Raw genomic sequence first — 19,807 nt, forward strand, 5'->3', positions numbered from 1 at the left:
GTTTATATGGTATGAGTCGATCTCACGTATCTTTATTTGTAAAACGATTATATTACTCATACAAAAATTAAATCGATTATATAATTAGAAACCGTCTCTACACATCTATTCTTTCATATGGTAGATTAAAATTTAAATTTTATTTTATTCAAGAGAAATCAAATATTTTATCATTGGAATTTGGAAGCATCGACGTGACGCTCTAAGCTATTAAAAATTACATTATTCGTGATGGATAAAAAAACTCGTACACTAAATCGACATAATTTATTGGGAACAAAAATATAATTCATCTAAAGTTTAAGGGTTAAGATGTTATTTCCCCCAAAACATGAAGTTGGCTCAAGATGTATACCAGGTAAACAGATCGCATACCAGTTCAAAGGCAGTGCATCAGCAAAGTGATTTGTTCCGAGCCTCCCCTTCCTCCTCCTCCTCCTCCTCCTCCTCCCCCCCCTCCTCTCCTTCTCCTTTCAGTTCTGCAATAATTTTTAGGTTATCTGATTTTCGTACATTTCTTTGGAGCTGAGCCGTCCAGCATTGCTATCATCGTTTTTCGTGTCTTACGAGGTCGGTTTTCTCTTTCATTTTTTGGTTTGATTTAATTGTTGGTTTTAGATTATATTGTGTTTTGATTACAATCGAAATGTTATGGGAAATTTGAGTTTCCTGGGTTTTTTTATGATTTTTCTGGATTTAATCCTGTTTTATGATGTTCTTTAGAATTTATTTATTCGAGTTATTTATGGAATAACTGGTGTGTTTTTTTGGTTGGATGTGTGCGATCACGGGTTCTCGTGAATAGGAATGACGATGCATATTCATTTAAGGCCGAGATACAGAATTTCGCTGTCCATTTCGGTAATTTGTATCTGAAAAAAAATTAGAAGTTCCTGAAGGATAATTTGAGGAATAATATTTGTGGCAGGGTTTTGTAATCGATTTTCTACTAGAGTGATAACAATTGTTTGGTAAAAAAGAAGAAAAGGTTGATAAAAACTGTGTTGAATATGTTTTTGAGTTTTGTTTTTTTAGTGATGACTGATCCCACAATTTTTTGTGTATGCACTATGCTTCCTTATGATTATGCAGATTTTTTTTAAAACGACTATGTTTAGAATCGTTTAAATATATGGCTCCTGCATAAATACTTTTGCCTTGTATGAGGTTATGTATCTAAGCAATCTAAAAATAAGGTCATTTTAAAAACTGTCCCCCTACTTATGTTATGTTCTTATAATTAATATGCCACGAGTTGATCTTTACTTGTTATCTCATGGTTTGTACACTTTCATTAACCTGAGGGAGATTTCCATGATCAAGATCACTCACTACAGGGTCTTTGGTTGCAGATCTTTCATCTTTCTGAACTAATATATCAAGATATTCATGGTTTAAGTAGGATTTTTTTGAAGGTTTTAAGTAGGATTCTATGATTTAGTATACAACAGATTTTGCTGAGAAACATAAATGGTTGATGTCCATAAATGGATCTACTTTTATGGGTAGAAAAAAATATTTATCTGAACCTTTCCCGCCATTTATGTGTGCTTTAATCATTGCCACATTTGGATTTATTTATAATTTCAATGTTTTGAACTCAAGGTTTAGGCGCATTTTATTGGGTTTTTGAAATTGAATACATTTTCAAATTCACAATTTGAGCAATGGGTAGCTTTTGTTTAGCTCCCTTCATATTCTTGATTATACTTAGCTTGTGTTGTAAAACAAAGCATTTACCATTTGCGTCTCTTAGGCTGTATAGCAGCTCAAACACCATATTTGGATTGTTATTTCAGATGAGGTAATTATTGGTCCTCGGCAATCTCCTCCCTTTAACCACAACAACGTTTAAATCACAGGAATCAAACGTGTATATTTGCTAGGATACCAATTGTAGGAATGGTCATTGTCGATTTACCAAAAGTCATAGTTGATGGTGATGTTGTAAGTCAGTTTTTTAAAACTATACAACATGTCAAACTTTGCATTTGGATCAGCCTCTCAACAGGGGTTGTTATTTGCCCATGGTTTGATATGTACTCAAATTTCCTCATTCAACTCATAATTCCATACAAGTAGTTGTAGCTTCTCGACTCTTATTGAGCCATTTTCGTGAAGCTTCGAGACGTATTGCTTTGTCTGTTTCGGAGTTACATCTCAAAGTTAGGTTCCCATGTTGGTTGTCTACCACAACCATAGAATAGTGTCCGCTGAATTTCAAAGTTGATTGAAACCATTCTGATTAGCAATCTATTTCTCTGTTTTTATGCCAATGTATACTTTCCAACTTCTCATGTATTAATCCAACTTAGATGAAAGAGACTAAAGATGGGACAATGACTCGTAGAATTTCGGAATCTCCGTCAACTGAAAATAATCCAATTGTTCTAGACATCGATGACTTTAAGGTAAGGCCTCAAACAATTGTTTGTGTGCAACTGCCTCTTATTGAGAAATTTATCGGTGTAGCTACTAATTGTTGATACGACCTTCCTGTGTCATATAGGGTGACTTTTCATTTGACTCTCTATTTGGGAACTTAGTCAATGAGCTGCTACCTTCTTATTTTGAAGAAGAAACCGATACTTCGGATGGACACGGAAATGACACTATGGCAAATGGTCATTTGCGAACTCCATCTGATGCAGTAAAATTAGTTCCAGGGTCATTGAGCCCTCTGTTTCCAGAAGTAGATTCTCTGCTATCTTTGTTTAAGAATTCGTGTACCCAGTTGATTGATCTTAGAAAACAGGTAATATGTCAGGTTTGTTATAACTTTTTGCTCATATGTCAAATTTTCACTCTTCCGATGTTCATGTATACTCTTAAGATTGATGGAAAACTCTACAATCTCAAAAAGGAAGTCTCTACCCAAGACTCTAAACACCGGAAGACACTTTCCGAGGTTAGTCAACCCTGGCTACGTAGATTTGTTATTAATCCATCAGAATGATTCTGCATATTATTAGAAGTATAACATGCTGATTGCATTGTTTTTTTCCCTTTTAACATACAGCTGGAAAAAGGAGTCGATGGGTTGTTTGACAGTTTTGCAAGGTTGGATTCACGCATATCAAGTGTTGGCCAAACTGCTGCTAAGATAGGAGACCATCTCCAGGTAAAGCTTAAGTCCTGTGATTTTTTTTATCATGCTATTTTATGTAAACCTTATCTAATGCTATTGCTTCTGTTTTCATTTTGATTTATTTCATTTTTTATTGCTCATTGACTAATTTAGCATATGACTTAATATTTAGTTTTTCTTTTTCTTAATTTCTAGAGTGCAGATGCTCAGCGAGAAACTGCCAGTCAGACTATTGATCTCATTAAGGTGCACATTTGAAGAATATGTGTCAAAAATCTTGCTAGTTTTTGCTGACTTCCGAGGGTTACCTAAGTGTACCATTTGAACAACATTAAATAAAACTCATCTTGCAGTATTTGATGGAGTTCAACAGTAGCCCAGGTGATTTAATGGAACTTTCACCTCTGTTTTCTGATGATAGCCGGGTAGCTGAGGCAGCATCTATTGCACAGAAATTGAGTAAGTTCTTTGTACATCTTATAGATGAATTATATGTATTTACATTATGCACAAAAAATTATCACCCAAAAGCTCACTTTTTACTAGCTGATTTTGGAAATCAAAATTGCAATTTTAAGCACGGCGGCTATAGAATGTTCTCAAGTTCTTGTGAAAAACAATGATCATACGTATGGAAATTCACTAAGAATCTTGACACTAGGATCATTCGCTGAAGAAGATATTGGCAGGCAAGGCATGTCGGTCTCAACAGTTGTGGGGAATGCAACAGCAAGCAGAGGATTGGAAGTTGCAGTGGCTAATCTTCAAGAATATTGCAACGGTACTATATACCAATTTGCCATAATTGTTGCTTTTTCGTTCACAATTTTAATCCACAACTGTATTTTGGTACTTTGATATGATATGAATACGCATGACATGAATCTTCTTTTAATTTTTTCTTGCTATTTTGAGCTTTTTAAGGCTATGTGATTAATTATTGTCATATCTAAGCAATTTGGCAAAATTTATGTGAAAAGCTCCAAACACATTTTTCTTGTTGTGTAAATGAATTTCGTTTGGAGATGAGTTTCTCCTAGTGTTTTATTTTATTTTGCATGTTCTAGGTTCGATCTGATAATCTTGTTTGCTTGTCTAAATGACAATTTCTTTTGTTTCAAATGCATGAGCAGAACTGGAAAACAGATTGTTGATTAGATTTGATGCAGCATCGCAAAGAAGGGAATTGTCTACAATGGCTGAATGTGCAAAAATTTTGTCACAGGTAATTTGTTTACAATTTCTGTCAGAAGTATTTCTAATTAATATTTTGTTCAGTGAGTTGGAGAAAAATAAGTTGTTATTCCTTTTATTTTAGTAGGGTGGGGTGGGGAGCCACAATGAGTGGATATTCGCAACCCACTTGTCACATCATTTTGTAATTGTCAAATGGGTTTGTGCCTCATTGAGCATTTGTTCAGCCGATTATTTATTTAAATCATATTGGTTTATATGCAGACAAATGAAATCATTAGTATTATTAGTCGTAGGCTTAATAATTCTCCTTTTCTCCTTTAACATATTAGTTTTGTTATCCAGTTCAATAGAGGTACTAGTGCCATGCAACACTATGTGGGATTACGCCCAATGTTTGATGTAGAGGTAATGAATGAAGATGCCAAATTGGTTCTTGGTGATTCTGGTTCTCAACCTAGTCCTAGCAATGCCGCTCGTGGGCTCTCTGCATTGTACAAAGAAATTACAGGTTTGAATTACTCTGCATCCCCCAGGTCTGATGAAGATGCATGATTTTAATTTGATTTAGTATAACACGGCATTCAGATACGGTGCGGAAAGAAGCAGCAACAATAACAGCAGTATTTCCTTCCCCAAAAGATGTTATGTCAATTTTGGTTCAGGTATTCCACCTTGACTCTTTATTCTTGTATTTGATGGGCATCTGCTTTTTGAGATGTCTGAATAGGATGCATAAAGAAGGCTCCTCCTTGTTTCCTGTGGAACAATCTTTGTTATTGATGGAAATCTGATGTAGTAAGAGATTACAAATATTTAAAAATGATCCTGCTAAGATAACAAGCAGGCGAACACTATAAGATGTGACAGGATAGGAAACCCTAGAAAATCTGTTCCATAGAAGAGAAACCTGAGAATCCCTTTAAAATCTTCAAGGACTTAATGAGCTCTAGAATTTCTATATTGTATGAAAGAAACCTGAGAAATTCTACAGCTTTCAAGGACTTTACCAACTCTCACCATTGTGTGATTTGTGTCCTTGAACTTTCATAAATTCTTATTTCAATCATTTTGTGTGATGAGAGATTTCTGATATGTGTGACTCTTATTCTCTTACATGTCCACTTCTATTTTTGTTTTATTTTTAAAAGAATATACTACGAACTTCAATGGCTATGAAACCTTCCATTGGACAAGGTCTGAAAAATTAATAGATTTATGGTCCGCTCCCAACAAAATTAGAACTATGATGCAGCGGAAAGCTTTATTCTTGTAGCGCTCTTACCCGAGCCACTACTAAACAGACTAATTAGCATGCAAAATTTAAACTTGATAACTACAATTAACAGCGGAAACCAAATAACTTAATCATCTTACAACCCAAACGAAAAGAGAACAATAACCACAGTCTTAAACGTTAATATAAACCAAATCGAAAACAAAATTCTGAACGAGAAAACGATAAACCAAATAAAACCTCCACTGGATTACCACCGAAAACCCAACTGCTCTAACCACTGCTTTGGCCGTCCGAACCGTCCAGTCTAAGACCTGCCCCGCGGAATGGGGTGCCCAAGATGAAAAGCAAGGACGTGAGCGACAGTCGCCTAATACGAGAATGTACGAGTATACAAACTAATATGATGCATGTGAAATGCAATATGCTTGGACATCAAGGATCAAGTCAAGAATCTCATGCTCAGTCTTGAGGCGCCTGAGTGTGTAGTCTCTGATCTGTCTTAGGCATGTTTTGGCTCCCACACTCATCATCAAGACGTGGACCTACAATGTCCAGGGTCATCAGAGCCCGCGGGTCCCGTCAGACGCTAAAGCTCTCGATGCCCAACCGTCCACAATACAGAACAGGGCTGAGCGGCCCCAACAAACGAGGTATATCTCAAAAGATATCAGGCCCAACATGATATGTCATGCATAATATGCCAAAGCAGTAAAACATATATCATGCAACAGATAAATATGCATCATATAAGTGTGTATACTACTCTTTGATAGCTCAGTCAGTACATCACGTACCTCACTAAAACAATCTGATAGAAAGCTTACTCGTCTGAACCTAGACAATACTAACATAATGAAATCACTATCAAGCCAGATCTTGAATTACGAAATATGTTTCAAAGTTCTTCCTAATGATTCTTAAATCACGATTTAAGGTTTTAGGATTATACATGCGTCCATCGTCAGTCTGCTGATGTTGTCTCGATCCGCGTCCCTGTTCACCGACCTCTCCTCGAGTCGACACTAGCTTCGAAACTTCTCGATACCAAACTGCACTAAAAACTGGCTAGAAAACCTAAGGTATATGGCTAAAACTCGAGAGAGAGTAGCTGAAAGAAGTGGTGTAGGAAACAAATGAAATCAGCTTTCATTTGTAGGCTGCATCCGCACTAGTTTAGAAGATCCAAATCAATCTTCTCTGCCACATGTCAAAATCTCATTCGTCTAGTTGGATTTTTTGGGATAATGTAATCTGAAGTAGATTGGTATGTCCATTTTAAATTCGGTAGATTCCAACAGGTTGATCATGAATTGTCAATTCCGTAATAATGTTTAATTAACAACCCTTTAATCATCTCTTAATTAGTACTTCATTCAAAATAAGAATTTGGGTCATTACAATTCTTGATTGGAATGGGGACATCAAAATGTTTGTTTTGACAAGCTTTGACAAATTATTAAACATTCCCTTCGTAATATATTACCGTACCTGTATTTTGGCTTATGTACTGATCACCCAGTAAATTTTTTTTATATTCTAATGAAAGATAAGAAGTGATGCCTTAGGGGGAACCAAATAAATTAAATATTTCCAAAAGATACATTATGCTGTTAGCCAACTTATTAACCACATCAGCAATACAAAAAAAAAAAATTCTTATTTCATAGATATATTTTTAAATCTCCAAAGTACCCTGTTGTTTTCTACAGCGTTATGCTGTTAGCAAACTTATTGACCACATCAGAAATACTAACTAAAATATGCTTACTTCATAGATATATTTTAGATCTCCACAGTACCCTGTTGTTTTCTATAGCATTTGCATCACCATGTTCTGTGTTTAGGTCAAAGGATATAATGGTCTCTGTACGGCATTAGTGCTGATGGAACCTTTTTTTTTTCTGTAGCGTGTGTTGGAAGACCGAGTTCCTAAACTTCTTGAGAAGTTGTTGGTGAAACCATCTCTTATTAACCCACCTCCCATGGAAGAAGGGGGACTTATATTAGTAAGTTCCATCTATGGCTTGTAGATAATACTAATAATTTCAATGTCGAGTGCTATTAACTTTTGTTTCATGAATTACCCTCAGTATCTTAGAATGCTAGCAGTGGCATATGAGAAGACACAGGACCTTTCCAGAGATTTACGCAGCGTGGGTTGTGGTGACTTGGATGTTGAAGGTGCACTCTACAGAACTTGTTGAGCTTCTTAGGTCGCATATCATCATCCATTGATTCAACCTTACATTTTTATTGTGATGGAACCTTACTATACGCAAGTCTGCATATCCAAATAATCTACTTGGAATTGTTAAAGTTAAGATTCATATGGTTTCCTACTCCTTTTATTTTGATAAAAGCTAGGGGAGTCCATGCTCATTACCGTGTCAAAAAATAAATATCATGTTGACCTCTAGACATATTACCCCGTCCGAGATTGCAGTTGGAATTGATTGATAAAATGAAACTGGATGGCATCCATTAAAATATAATATATCTCTGTACCTTTCACAAGTAAAGTAAGCAAGACAACATGCTTGCATGGATTCACAAGGATTGATCATTTTCAGAATACTTCGATTTACTGAATTTCAAGTGTGTACAATTTGTGAAATCTGTATACCGACAGCTCTGAATATTGTTCTTCCCTGTTGTGAAGGCTTAATGGAGTCCCTATTTCTTCCGCACCAAGATGTATATATAGAATATGAGCAGGCTTCTCTTAGGCAACTGTATAAGGCAAAGGTGATGCTCTAATTTGTTGAGCTCCGTTGCCTTTCATGTGTTTTAACTTTTTTCTCAAAATCAAACATTTATATGAGTTAGATGGAGGAATTGCGCATTGAAAACCAGCAGTCTTCTGAATCAACGGGAACAATTGGACGTACTAAAGGAGCTTCCATAGCATCTTCTCAGCAGCAGATATCAGTTGCTGTTGTGACCGAGTTTGTACGTTGGAATGAAGAAGCTACATCTAGGTGTACTTTGTTTTCGTCACAGGTATACATATTGTTTCTATTCTTAGAATTGAAGCAGTTTGACCTTGGGTCTGACCAACCAATTCAGGTTGGCTGGAAGAGACTCAAGTGTATGACTGTATTTCCAAGTTTTTATGTTCGAATTGCTTGTTATGGATGTAATATGTTGGCCTTGGGTGGAATGCAGTTTTGGCTGTACTGGTAGTCTGGTACTTAGAGTCTCAGACACTTTGTTTAGTGAATTGAGTCTGGAGTCATGCCTTTGTTTCTTCTTTATCTCTTTGGTATCTTGGGATCTTGGGGAATATGGTTAACCTTAGTTTGGGACTACTTATTCTTCCGTTATTTAGCTTGGTGTAGTATCCATGATCCATACCCTGGTTCTGTTTATTCATTTTTATTTTACTACTTTTATACGCCGTAAATTTTATGGTCAAATTCGAAAGTTAAGTTTCTGTTGAAGTTTGGTATTTCTCTCTAGTTTGAATATATAGTAACTTTTCATAAGTAATAAATTATTCATTATCTTCTTCATTGGTAGCCTGCTACACTTGCGGGTAATGTGCGGGCTGTTTTCACATGCCTTTTAGACCAGGTGAGTACATTAGTTTCTTTTCAATTGTCATAACTCATAACTTGTTATGCTTCTTTAAAGTAACCATTTAAATTTTCCAAATTTTCATCTTATGCGTTCAGGTCAGTTGGTATATAACAGAAGGACTTGAAAGAGCTCGAGATAGCCTGACTGAAGCTGCCGCACTGAGGGAACGGTTTGTTCTGGGAACTAGTGTTAGTCGAAGAGTTGCTGCTGCAGCTGCTTCTGCTGTAATAATTTGATCATCTTTTTTTTTTCTCAAATTACTTATGGTCTTCAGTTTGGATGTTGTCAATATGGTTCAGCATGAGACCTTCGCTTGAAATTTGCAGGCAGAAGCTGCTGCTGCAGCTGGCGAAAGTAGTTTCAAGTCCTTTATGGTTTCTGTACAGCGGTGTGGCAGTAGCGTGGCTATTGTTCAGCAGGTATGTTAATTTCCTTTTAGTTGTATTTCCTGATGTCATCGTTAAACTTGTGATATTATTTCGTTCGGGCTAAATTATTATTTAACAGTACTTCGCAAATTCTGTTTCTCGATTTTTGCTACCTGTGGATGGTGCACATGCTGCATCCTGTGATGAAATGGCCTCAGCAATGTCCAGTGCGGAAGGTGCTGCATATAAGGGGCTTCAGCAGTGCATTGAAACAGTGATGGCTGAGGTTTGTGATTAAAAATATCTTCTCATGGTTGAAGTTATATGTGCGGTAACTAAACTAGCTATGAATGTTTTTGCCGATTGCTCTTCTTAGACTTGTGTCATCATTAACATGACCTTTGCATTTACTTTTGTTATTTTTTTTATGGTTCACTCGTGGAATTCTTTTAGGTTGAACGGTTGCTATCAGCTGAACAAAAAGCTACAGATTATCGGTCTCCTGATGATAGCATTGTTCCTGATCATCGCCCAACAAATGCCTGTTCTAGGTCTGCATGAATCTTACTTTGAAATTTTAAAGGTTATTAGTAAATCAAAATTTCATTCTGCGGAATGTTCCATCGTCACATTCTTTAAATTACACCTTTTGTAATTCTGAAGTTTACACATCTATCTCCGATGTCAGGGTTGTTGCTTATCTTTCCCGGGTTCTTGAGTCTGCTTTTACGGCCCTGGAAGGTCTTAATAAACAAGCATTTCTGACTGAGCTGGTATGGCTATTTTCTTCTTTCCAGTAGAGTTTTCTTGTGAAGCCGATGGCTTTGGGTTGCTACGAATTATATACCAGCTGCAACATGTTCAGAATCTTCCTTATGCATCTGAGACGTCGAACTGGTAACACTATCTTTTATTGGTGCAGGGAAATCGTTTGCATAAGGGGCTACTCAATCACTGGCAGAAGTTTACTTTCAATCCTAGGTAACATCTTGATTTATAGTTTGATTGCTTACTTGTTGTTTTATGGGGGAGAGAAAGTATATGTGCTTGATGATGTGCTCTTCATACTCTGTTTAGTGTTAGTTTTATTAATTTACTTGTCCATCATATTTACAATATGGCGTGTTAAGCTATGCTGCGTAGCATGCTGTGATTTCCATGCACTAACTTGTTGAATTTCCCGCATATCTATTGGCTGAACATCATTTCAACTCTGTCAAACCTCTCTGTGCCTTCGATTTCTACTCCCTAATTCAAGTTGCAAGATGTTATGCAATCTAATACACAATGTTTGGTTCTCTGAGTAAGGCATCGCATTAGCTTATGTCAGGAGGAACGAGGATTGGGATCTCATAAATCATTTCCATATGCTTTCTAAAGAATTATTGTCCTGAGTTTAGGAAGGTGAATGCATCTAAAGGGGCTAATATTTTATCACTACTTTCCATTGTTATTTTATTTGGTTCCAATAGCATCAAACTAACCGTTCTGGCAGCCACGCACAGTCGACCTTTTGACAGCAAGTGTAATTTGATGAGTTCCACAACTTTTGTATAGAAAGTGTTTCAAATTTTCCAGCTGATTTTGCCCAAATTTCATTTTTCCAAGATGATTTTCAAAGTGTTTTCATCACTGGAAAAAGGTTACTGATGGTGACTCTTCGGCCCGGCGACCGGCATTCCTTGTATACTAGACAACATGAGGATCAACTTTTCATTTATACACAATCCAAAAACAGCGTAAAAGAGTAAGAAATAAGAGCTTCTAGTCCAACATTTTCATAAAAAATCAAGTGTCTAAATTTTGGTTTTTAACATTAAAATTCATAATAATTCAATCGTCTTTCCAAAAATTCCCAAATTTGTGAAATAAGTCAGAAATCACCCCAGAAATGTTTGGCCACCGGAATTTTTCATTTCGGGGCGGTGTGTTTCGCGAGTGGCCGAGCTCCAAATGTCATGTGTGGCCTAACTTTTTAGGATGGATGTCTTGAGAAGTAGCCAATATTGCTCAAATTTGAAATTTCAGAGATGTTTTTCTTAGTAATTTGGTTACCGGAAAATGCTACTTCCGTTGATTTTCTGGGCAATCGGCCTGACACACACGGATACTACACAACATAATGAACAAATTTTGTTTATCATGGTTGATCAAAAGCAGTCTAAAACCATGTGGTGAATTTTTTAGGATTTTAGGAGAAGGTTTTGGTATCTCTTTGTATTATATCCTAGTTTTTGCCCATAATGACACTACTTTTCTGCGCACTTTCTCCTGCATGCTTGCACGATATTCCTGCATAATTTTGATGTGATGGAGTGTTTTTATAGAGATAATCCATGCAAAATTAGGTCTTTGTTTGTCGCCAAATGTTAGCATCAACCTTGGACTATATATATATATATAAATATAAACTAGGTATATATAGATTTATGGATTATTTAGATGAGGATATGTTGTATATGTATATATTTTAATTGTATATAATAGCTATATAATTCCAATCACACCCCTTCATGTATTTTGGGGTGTTACAATTTCTGTCTCACGCCAAGGTACTTTCTTTGGCTTTTACTCAGCCGTGATGCTTTCTAGACTATGTTCGACAAACAAAGAAGAGAACTTGGAACAGTAAATCTCTTTTTACGTATCTGCCTCACAAATTAGTATGCGACGAAATTCACTCAAAAGATTATTATTTAAGCTCGTCAAGCATGAAGAAACCTAACGTTCCTGTTTGGTTCTTTCTCATCCCCTAACCTACATGTTACTGCTTTAAAATAAACTCTTCTATATTATTTGATTGTGACTTCTGCAGCGGAGGACTGAGGCTCAAGCGTGATATAACCGAGTATGGGGAGTTTGTTCGCAGTTTCAATGCTCCTACAGTGGATGAAAAATTTGAGTTGCTGGGCATGTAAGTAATTTTGTTTTGTAGAATTTCTTATTGAGTTAGAATATAGTAACCAAATTGAAAGCAGCATATTTCACTCGACTCACCGTACATCCTCTCCAGCATGGCCAATGTCTTCATTGTTGCTCCTGAAAGTCTGTCATCACTATTTGAGGGAACTCCGAGCATACGGAAAGATGCACAAAGGTATAAAATTCTAATGCTCAAGTATGCAATGTATTCTGCATGTGTCTTATGAAACAGTAGTATCATTGGTGAAGATTTGGGTTTGGATCCTGCAGGTGAAATAAGATAGTCAGTGTCTTGATTTTTAAATAAAAATCTTAAAAGCAACCCGCCTCCTAAAACATGTTTGTGTAAATATTAAGTCGTGTTCTTTCGATAAATATGAGCCCGACACAGATGAACATGTCTATAGTTTTCAATGATTTGGTGTAGTTATTTCTGTAAATTTTCAAGAGACATGCTCTTCTATAGAGTTTTCTCTCCAACAGTCGTTATTTTTTTTAAAATAATGTGTCGATTTGGCTGTAAAACCTCAGGTTTATTCAGCTCAGAGATGACTACAAGAGTGCAAAGTTGGCATCCAAACTCGGGTCCTTGTGGGGCAGTTCTACATGATGCAGAAGTGGCCCTGTGAAATGATTATCTACGATGTTTACTGGAAGGTATCGTCATCTTTTGTCGAATTGTGTAACTGTCTCGTGCAATCTTTTCAACATCTTTTGAAGACCGGTGTCGCGCAACTAATACCGTATAAATCACTATTTTGAGCAGTTTTTTCTTAGGCAGGGAGCCTGATACAGCATCGCCTAGTGTTACAGCTTTCGAGTTGGAGTATTCTATGCACGTGGGTGATTTTTAGTTTATTTTCCCTTGTTCCTTCTTATTGTTTTCTGCCATTTCCTAAAATTTTGTACTAGCTCGCAAAAACTTTATATTGCTAGCATGGCATGCTCCAAGTGTTCTCACATTTATTTGAACGTTATAATACGTTGTTAAAGCTTAAATCGATAATATATATATATATATATATATGAAATAAATTATATTGGACTAGTAATATTACAAATACGATCGTACTTAGTAATATTACTAGTCCAATATAATTCATGTAACATGAATTTTTAAGGCAGACGGACAAGACGTCAAGACCACGTGTGAGTAGGTAGGTGAAGTCGACCGAAAAATCATAATTTTTTTATACTTTTTTTTTTAAAAAAATTAAGTTTATCCACCTTTAATTTTATTATTATTGTTGTTTCTTTCTTTTTGGTCAAGATTTATCAATTTTTTTCCATTATATCATCATTTTGTCACAATTTTTCAAGTCTTTGAATATATAATCCATGTAAAGGGCTGGAGCATTTAGATTTTGATTTTTTTCAGTGTTTTTTTTTAAAGAAAAAACTCACCCAATAAATAATTTTAGTAGAAAATTTTAAAATAAATGATTTTGCTATTATTTCTTTTATTTTTATTTTTATTTTGTGCGTAACAAATCTTTTATATTTGGATGCGGTTAGTTTGATGCTATTGGGTAGATAGTAATATTGCAAGTATTGATCCATCGAGCATAAATGTGAATATTTTTCATATGATAATTGGACGAAGTGAAAAATCAAATATTACCATTTACAAATATTTAATGAACCTTAAAACAATGCTTGAGGGCTGCATGGACTAAACCATTTGGATGCACTCTGAATTATTAATTAGTCATGCGCCACTCCATATCCACGCATACTGCCTGCCACATCTAACAAATTTAATGGGAATACTAGCTAATTCGCACACACCGTGCCTGTGTGTACAGTTTTTTTTATAATCATTGATGGACTAAAATGAAATTTGACAAATTATCAAAAGACTAAATCGCTATTTGAATTGGTATAATTTTAAAAAATAAAAAACAAAAGTGTTTTGTTGAAATTTTAAAAAAAATGTAATATTTTAAATGTAATATTAGTATAACATGAGAGTAAAATTGGAAAAACGAAAAACAGACCAAGACACTATTTTTGTCTATATTCTTAACAATATTAATAGAAGATATATATATATATATATATATATATATATATATATATATAAAGCAGAATTTGCACGCTAAGAACTTTTTGTAAAAAATTATAAATCTGAAAGTCAGACGACACAAATGCATTAATCACCCCCAACTCCTTATATTATTCTCTCGAAGAATATAATGTTATTTGTAAGCTATTTCGTCCTCCACGTGGACATACTTGCCGCAACATTTTCAATATTCTTTCGTGATATTTACACTTAGACACCCAACGAAATCTCCTTTTCTCCACATTACTTTTCTTGAGTAGAGTTGCTTCAATATGCAGCAAAACACAAATTCCATCTACATGCTTTCAAGCTAAGGTTTGAAAGTAATACATAATGTGAACTTTCACCATGAAATCTAAAAAAAACAGAAAGAAAGAAACCATATCCAACTTCGAAAAAAAAATAACCAGATTTTCAAGTAACCTGGGGCAAGAAACAAAGAACATTGACCATGCATTTCGAACATTTTCGGAAGCAAGAACAAGAACACAGACTGCAACTTACTTTAAACTACGTGACAGTAAGTTTAAATCACAATGAGACTGAACAAGAATTGCTTAATGACAATACAGTTACTGTTAATGGATTACTGGAGTAATTCAGAAACAGTTTGCAAAAAATAGTAAGACCAAATTTCCTATTATATTGGATTACTGGAGTAATTCAGAAACCGTTTGCGAGAAAAAAATGCCAAACGGGTAGCCAAGATTAGTCGTTAGGTTGTTTCTTGATACCTCAAATGCTGCCTCCACTTGGTCAATAGGTCAGTACAATGTTAGCATTACGAGTGGACTGTCAAATAAGATCAGTTCTATGAGTCTGGTCAAGCTGTCATTACACGGTTATGCTGTAGCATATGCGTTCTTAGACTACTGTCTTTAACCTGATATATTCAATTAAAATGGAAACGATCAGCACACGATGATGTAAAAGGAAGAGGTGAAAGGGTGGGAATGAAGTGAATTTTATGTATACCAGAATATCTGCCAACAAGGAATTAAAATCTGTGCACTGTTCAAGCAAAGCTCGCTCTTTACCCGTTACTTTTGCAAGTTCAGTTGCTAAAGAATTTATGTTCTGTACCTGAAAAGGAACAACGGTTTCTAGTCATTTTTCGTGCATTTTACGCATTGTAATGCCTATATTAAAAGAGTAGCATGACATAGACCAGAAGAGATGAGAATACCATTGGCTGAAATGAACGTATAGAGGATATCACTGCATTTACAATGTCCACTGCTGAACCAATAGCATCCTTCAAGCTTTGGACATCAGCCTGTCGAAATCATAATATTGTCAACTAAGTCACAGGATGGCAATTTTTTATTTTTAACACTGCTAGGAACATACGGTTGCTCCTCCTGTGGCTGGCAGGCGAAGGGTGCTAGCCTTCAGAGCTTCAATAGCTCCAAGCAAAGAAAACGAGTGGTCTTTATCCATAGATGCCCAATCGTCTAATGAAGTCATCTACGTGAAAAAGATTGTATTGAGATATGCAAAACTGAGATAACCTATTTGTGCATGCAGACAGGCACACAAGATCAGACATAAAAGACACAGAAAATTACACAAAAAATAAGGAAAAGCAAATATCTCTCAAACCGACTAAAAAGCCCATTATGGTCATTGGAATGCCAAATAATATGTTATTGTAACAACATTTGTACAAACAGAAATGCAAGTAGGGTACAGCGCTTACTTGTCCTTTTAGAACGAAAGCTAGTTTCAACTTTCGTTTTAGCAACTGCAGTCTGTGTCTTTTTTTGGTTACTGTGTCACGTAGATCGGAGATTGTTATCCATGCATTCCAAAGATTCTTCTGGCAAAAATCAATGATGTACTTTAAGATATCGAAAAAGGTCAAGACGATCAGATTAGAGAAGAAATACTTTTTTGAATTCTAGGTAAAATTGTATATCATCGTCGTATAAAAAAGATCACAAAACAAAATGCTGAGCACAACTCATGTATGAAGTAAAATCTAGCTTCTTAAGTTTAGGTGTTGCTCATTTATTTCTTAAGAACCTCTAAGTTAGCAGTAAGGTCTGTCATGAAAAAAAAATACACAATTCATCACTACTGTTTGACTTAATTCACCATATGTTACATGAATGTACCAGTAAAAAATGTCTCTTCAGATAATTAGGTTCATCGATTGACATGTTCCTTGGTTATATAAGAACTTAAAAGTTAAATGTAAAGATATGCTATGTGCATAGCACTCCACTTAGATCAATATGATGAAGGTTAGCAAATAAACAAGCCCGACAATATTTTGCATCTCGGAATATTATCCGTCTCTCTAACTTTCATTTTAGTTGAATTTGGTTACATTGAAAACCTCATGAATGCTACGATTCCAATGCATTGGAAGAAATCATAATAGGTAAGTTGTAATGTGCTCCTCAATATCACTTCAAACAAGAAGCCATTTAAATACTGATTTGTGGTCTTCAGAGAAACAAAATATTCATCCATATGCTTAAAATATAATAGCAGAAACTTCTTACCTCTGAATTGTGTTTCTGCACCAGCAGACCTGTTTCAGTCCGGGCATTTACAGAACGCCACTGCAGGTGCCTGTTGTACAAAAGTCTCAATAAATGTGCATCAAGAATCTGATTTTCACCAACTTTCCCCCTCCGAATGTCAACAGCAAAACTAAGAACCGATGGTGTTTCCACAAAATTGTTGCAGATGGTGCTAACAGCATTTCGGATCCGAGAAGGAGTATGTCCCCTGGATGGAGAAGATCCTGTAGGAGACATAAGCTTGCCTGGTGATGCAGCTCTAATACCTCCACTTGTATACTTTTTCAATTTTGGTGGAGCAATGATTCTAGAACCGGTACTAGTTGACAAAGGAGATCCTGGATCCTGCAACCTCCTCAAGCGATTGTTCATTTCTTGCCAAAACTGAGCCAAATCAACAATCCCACCAGAACCATTATGCCCCAGGGATGCCCCACCACTTTCGTCAACTCCTGAAGTACTACCGGAAGATACACTGTCGGAATCAGATGCCACGAGGTCAGATGGCAAGGAAGACTCTTTATAAATGGAATTTCCATCAGGGGCTCGTTGAACAGCATTTAAAATCTCAGAGCTGCCCAAATCAAGATCCAACCTACTATCGATCGATGGCCTCCTTTCATCAATAACTGATTGGCGCAATGCTTTAATAGCATCACCAGATCCGATTAGCTCACACGTCTCTTCACCAATGCCGCAATTCAAACTTCTGGACAATCGATTCACCAAAGGATTCCCAGTGGGCCACCTATGCTGGTCAACAAGCTTAGAAATATCTATCTGATCTCCATTCTCACCCTTTCCTCCCAAAGGAGTGCCAGTCCTTCTCCTCTCCTGGGTTCCCTTCCTCACACTACTCAAATTAGGCTGAGGAGTCACCTTAGTCTTACTAATAGGTAATGAAAAGCCTTCTCCTTGAAACGAAACCGACAATCTCCTTGTAGAGGTCACAAGAAGCCTTTTGGCAGCTGAAACATCAGTTGCGTTGCCATTCTTGAAATCAAGATCAGGAGTTGAAGTCCTAGCAGCCGTGGGCCGCCTCTTGTCAACAGAAGCACACCTCTTCGGCCCTAACGAATGCCCATTTGAGAATGGATACGAGTTTTTAGAAACCAAAGGAGATGGAGACCTTCCAGGAGAAGATAAAGATGTGGAATCTAAGGATAAATTTGGAGCAGAAGTTGAACAGATCGAAGGGAACATGTATCTAGAAGAGACAATTCTTGATTTAGCATTTTTTTGCTTATTTAATGTCGCGTTACGGTTATCTTTTTCAGAAGCTGCCTCAGAAACAGCAGCAGCCACCATCATCACAACCAAGAAAACACACACACACACACTACACGTTCAACTCACGTTCCCCATTACCAATTTTTTTTAAAAAAAGATCCCTTACGGCCACAAACATTGAACCTGCAAGAAAGATCAAGAACCACAACTGGAGCTGAAGAAGCCATGACGGGTCTTCGAAAGATTCCACATTTTTTCCAAGAACTTCTTTCAACGAACGTGATTCAGCTTCTTCTAAAATTCAATGCTCGAAATATGTAGAAAATAATGGCTACTCGCCACGCAAGAATTCGGAGTCGGTGTTTCTTGAGAGAGAGTTGGTGCTTGCTGGGGGGAATTTCGGAGACAACATTGTTTTCGTACATTCGGTTGGGGATTGGCTTTTTGTGAGACTTTGGGGCGACGCAACGTTAACCATTAACAGCAATTTAATCCTAAATTCCTGATTAAGTAACAACACTAATGATTAAACAACTGGATGATTGTCGTCACCGACTCACACAATACGACCCGTGAGACCGTCTCATACAAGTTTTTGTTTTAATCATAACAGTTCACAACATATCAAAATTATAATTTATCTTATAAAATTTCTTTTCTATATTATAGAAAATACCCTGTAATAATTAGTTGCTATATTTATTTCTAAATTATACCAAATTTTTATCTCTAAATTAATATTAGTTTTGTGTGAGAAGAAATGATATCAAAATAATATATATAATATCCATTAATCTATACTATATTATTAAATTTGACACTTTTAGAATAACTATTTTAGAAGACACTAAAATATTTAATTTCATAATTATCCTTTCTTATTAAAATCTACTCAAGTTACTCCATATTTTACATAGAAAAAATTTTAAACAAAGCTTTCTTTTTAAATCGAACAGCTCTTATAAATTGAAAATAATTTCGTGTGAATTATTTAGTATTATTTGATCAAATTAAAAATAATAATAACACATATAATGTGTGTATTTTTTTTACTAGTATTAATTAAATATGATTGGCTTTTAGTACTATCCTAATCATTTGATATAATGTCTATAATAACAATTTTTTTGCAAATATTGTAATTTGTCTAAATAAATTTATAAAAACTTCTTTTTTCAAATGTAACATTACGTTATTTTACTAAGTATAATATATAAAAGATATAACAAGTAAAAAAAATTGAAATTTTAAAACTCGACTATTTTAAATTTTTCATTTTTACATGGCAAATGTGTATATTCGGTTTCGGTTATTATTATTATTATTATTATTATTATTATTATTATTATAAAAGTTCGATTTAAAATATAATATTATTAAAATTTTAATGAAAATTTATTAGGATATACAATTGGAATTCTTTGGTGATGCAAATAACATATCGCAAAACTAATAAAATTTTATCAGACCATAGAAATGGAAAAAAAAATTTGTTTATTAATAAATAAAATTCAATTTATTAATTATCTTTGAAATATGTATTTTAAAAGTTGAATTAACTGATTTTATATTCAGTTTGGTTTTTTAAAT

General features: G+C 35.3%; 2 protein-coding genes across 4 annotated transcripts; one reads left to right on the forward strand and one right to left on the reverse strand.

The window, feature by feature from the left end:
- Window positions 1-351: 351 nt before the first annotated feature.
- On the forward strand, window positions 352-13,331 carry LOC142554080 (exocyst complex component SEC10b-like). Of its 3 annotated transcripts, XM_075664707.1 has the most exons (27): window positions 352-570; window positions 1,757-1,804; window positions 2,316-2,411; window positions 2,510-2,755; window positions 2,834-2,908; window positions 3,020-3,121; window positions 3,284-3,334; window positions 3,442-3,547; window positions 3,750-3,869; window positions 4,222-4,313; window positions 4,628-4,793; window positions 4,871-4,947; window positions 7,430-7,528; window positions 7,613-7,703; window positions 8,182-8,267; window positions 8,349-8,522; window positions 9,042-9,095; window positions 9,197-9,325; window positions 9,428-9,520; window positions 9,609-9,755; window positions 9,923-10,020; window positions 10,158-10,242; window positions 10,392-10,450; window positions 12,285-12,383; window positions 12,483-12,566; window positions 12,923-13,048; window positions 13,158-13,331. In XM_075664707.1, exons 3-26 carry the CDS (start codon window positions 2,316-2,318, stop codon window positions 12,999-13,001), a joined length of 2,508 nt encoding a protein of 835 aa, XP_075520822.1. In that variant the 5' UTR covers window positions 352-570; window positions 1,757-1,804; the 3' UTR covers window positions 13,002-13,048; window positions 13,158-13,331. The 3 variants fall into 3 exon arrangements, 2 of the variants coding, with proteins under 2 accessions (XP_075520822.1, XP_075520821.1); XR_012822086.1 differs by lacking the exon at window positions 1,757-1,804 and having other exon boundaries at window positions 12,923-13,063; window positions 13,177-13,331; XM_075664706.1 differs by lacking the exon at window positions 1,757-1,804.
- Window positions 13,332-14,823: 1,492 nt separating this feature from the next.
- LOC142554081 (QWRF motif-containing protein 2) lies at window positions 14,824-18,671 on the reverse strand. The gene is made up of 6 exons (XM_075664709.1): window positions 16,967-18,671; window positions 16,156-16,275; window positions 15,807-15,923; window positions 15,643-15,732; window positions 15,432-15,539; window positions 14,824-15,339 (listed from the first exon to the last, which is right to left on the reverse strand). Exons 1-6 carry the CDS (start codon window positions 18,296-18,298, stop codon window positions 15,280-15,282), a joined length of 1,827 nt encoding a protein of 608 aa, XP_075520824.1. The 5' UTR covers window positions 18,299-18,671; the 3' UTR covers window positions 14,824-15,279.
- Window positions 18,672-19,807: the final 1,136 nt, after the last annotated feature.

This window comes from Primulina tabacum, chromosome 8 (assembly GCF_025594145.1).
Source record: "Primulina tabacum isolate GXHZ01 chromosome 8, ASM2559414v2, whole genome shotgun sequence".
NCBI lineage: Eukaryota > Viridiplantae > Streptophyta > Magnoliopsida > Lamiales > Gesneriaceae > Primulina > Primulina tabacum.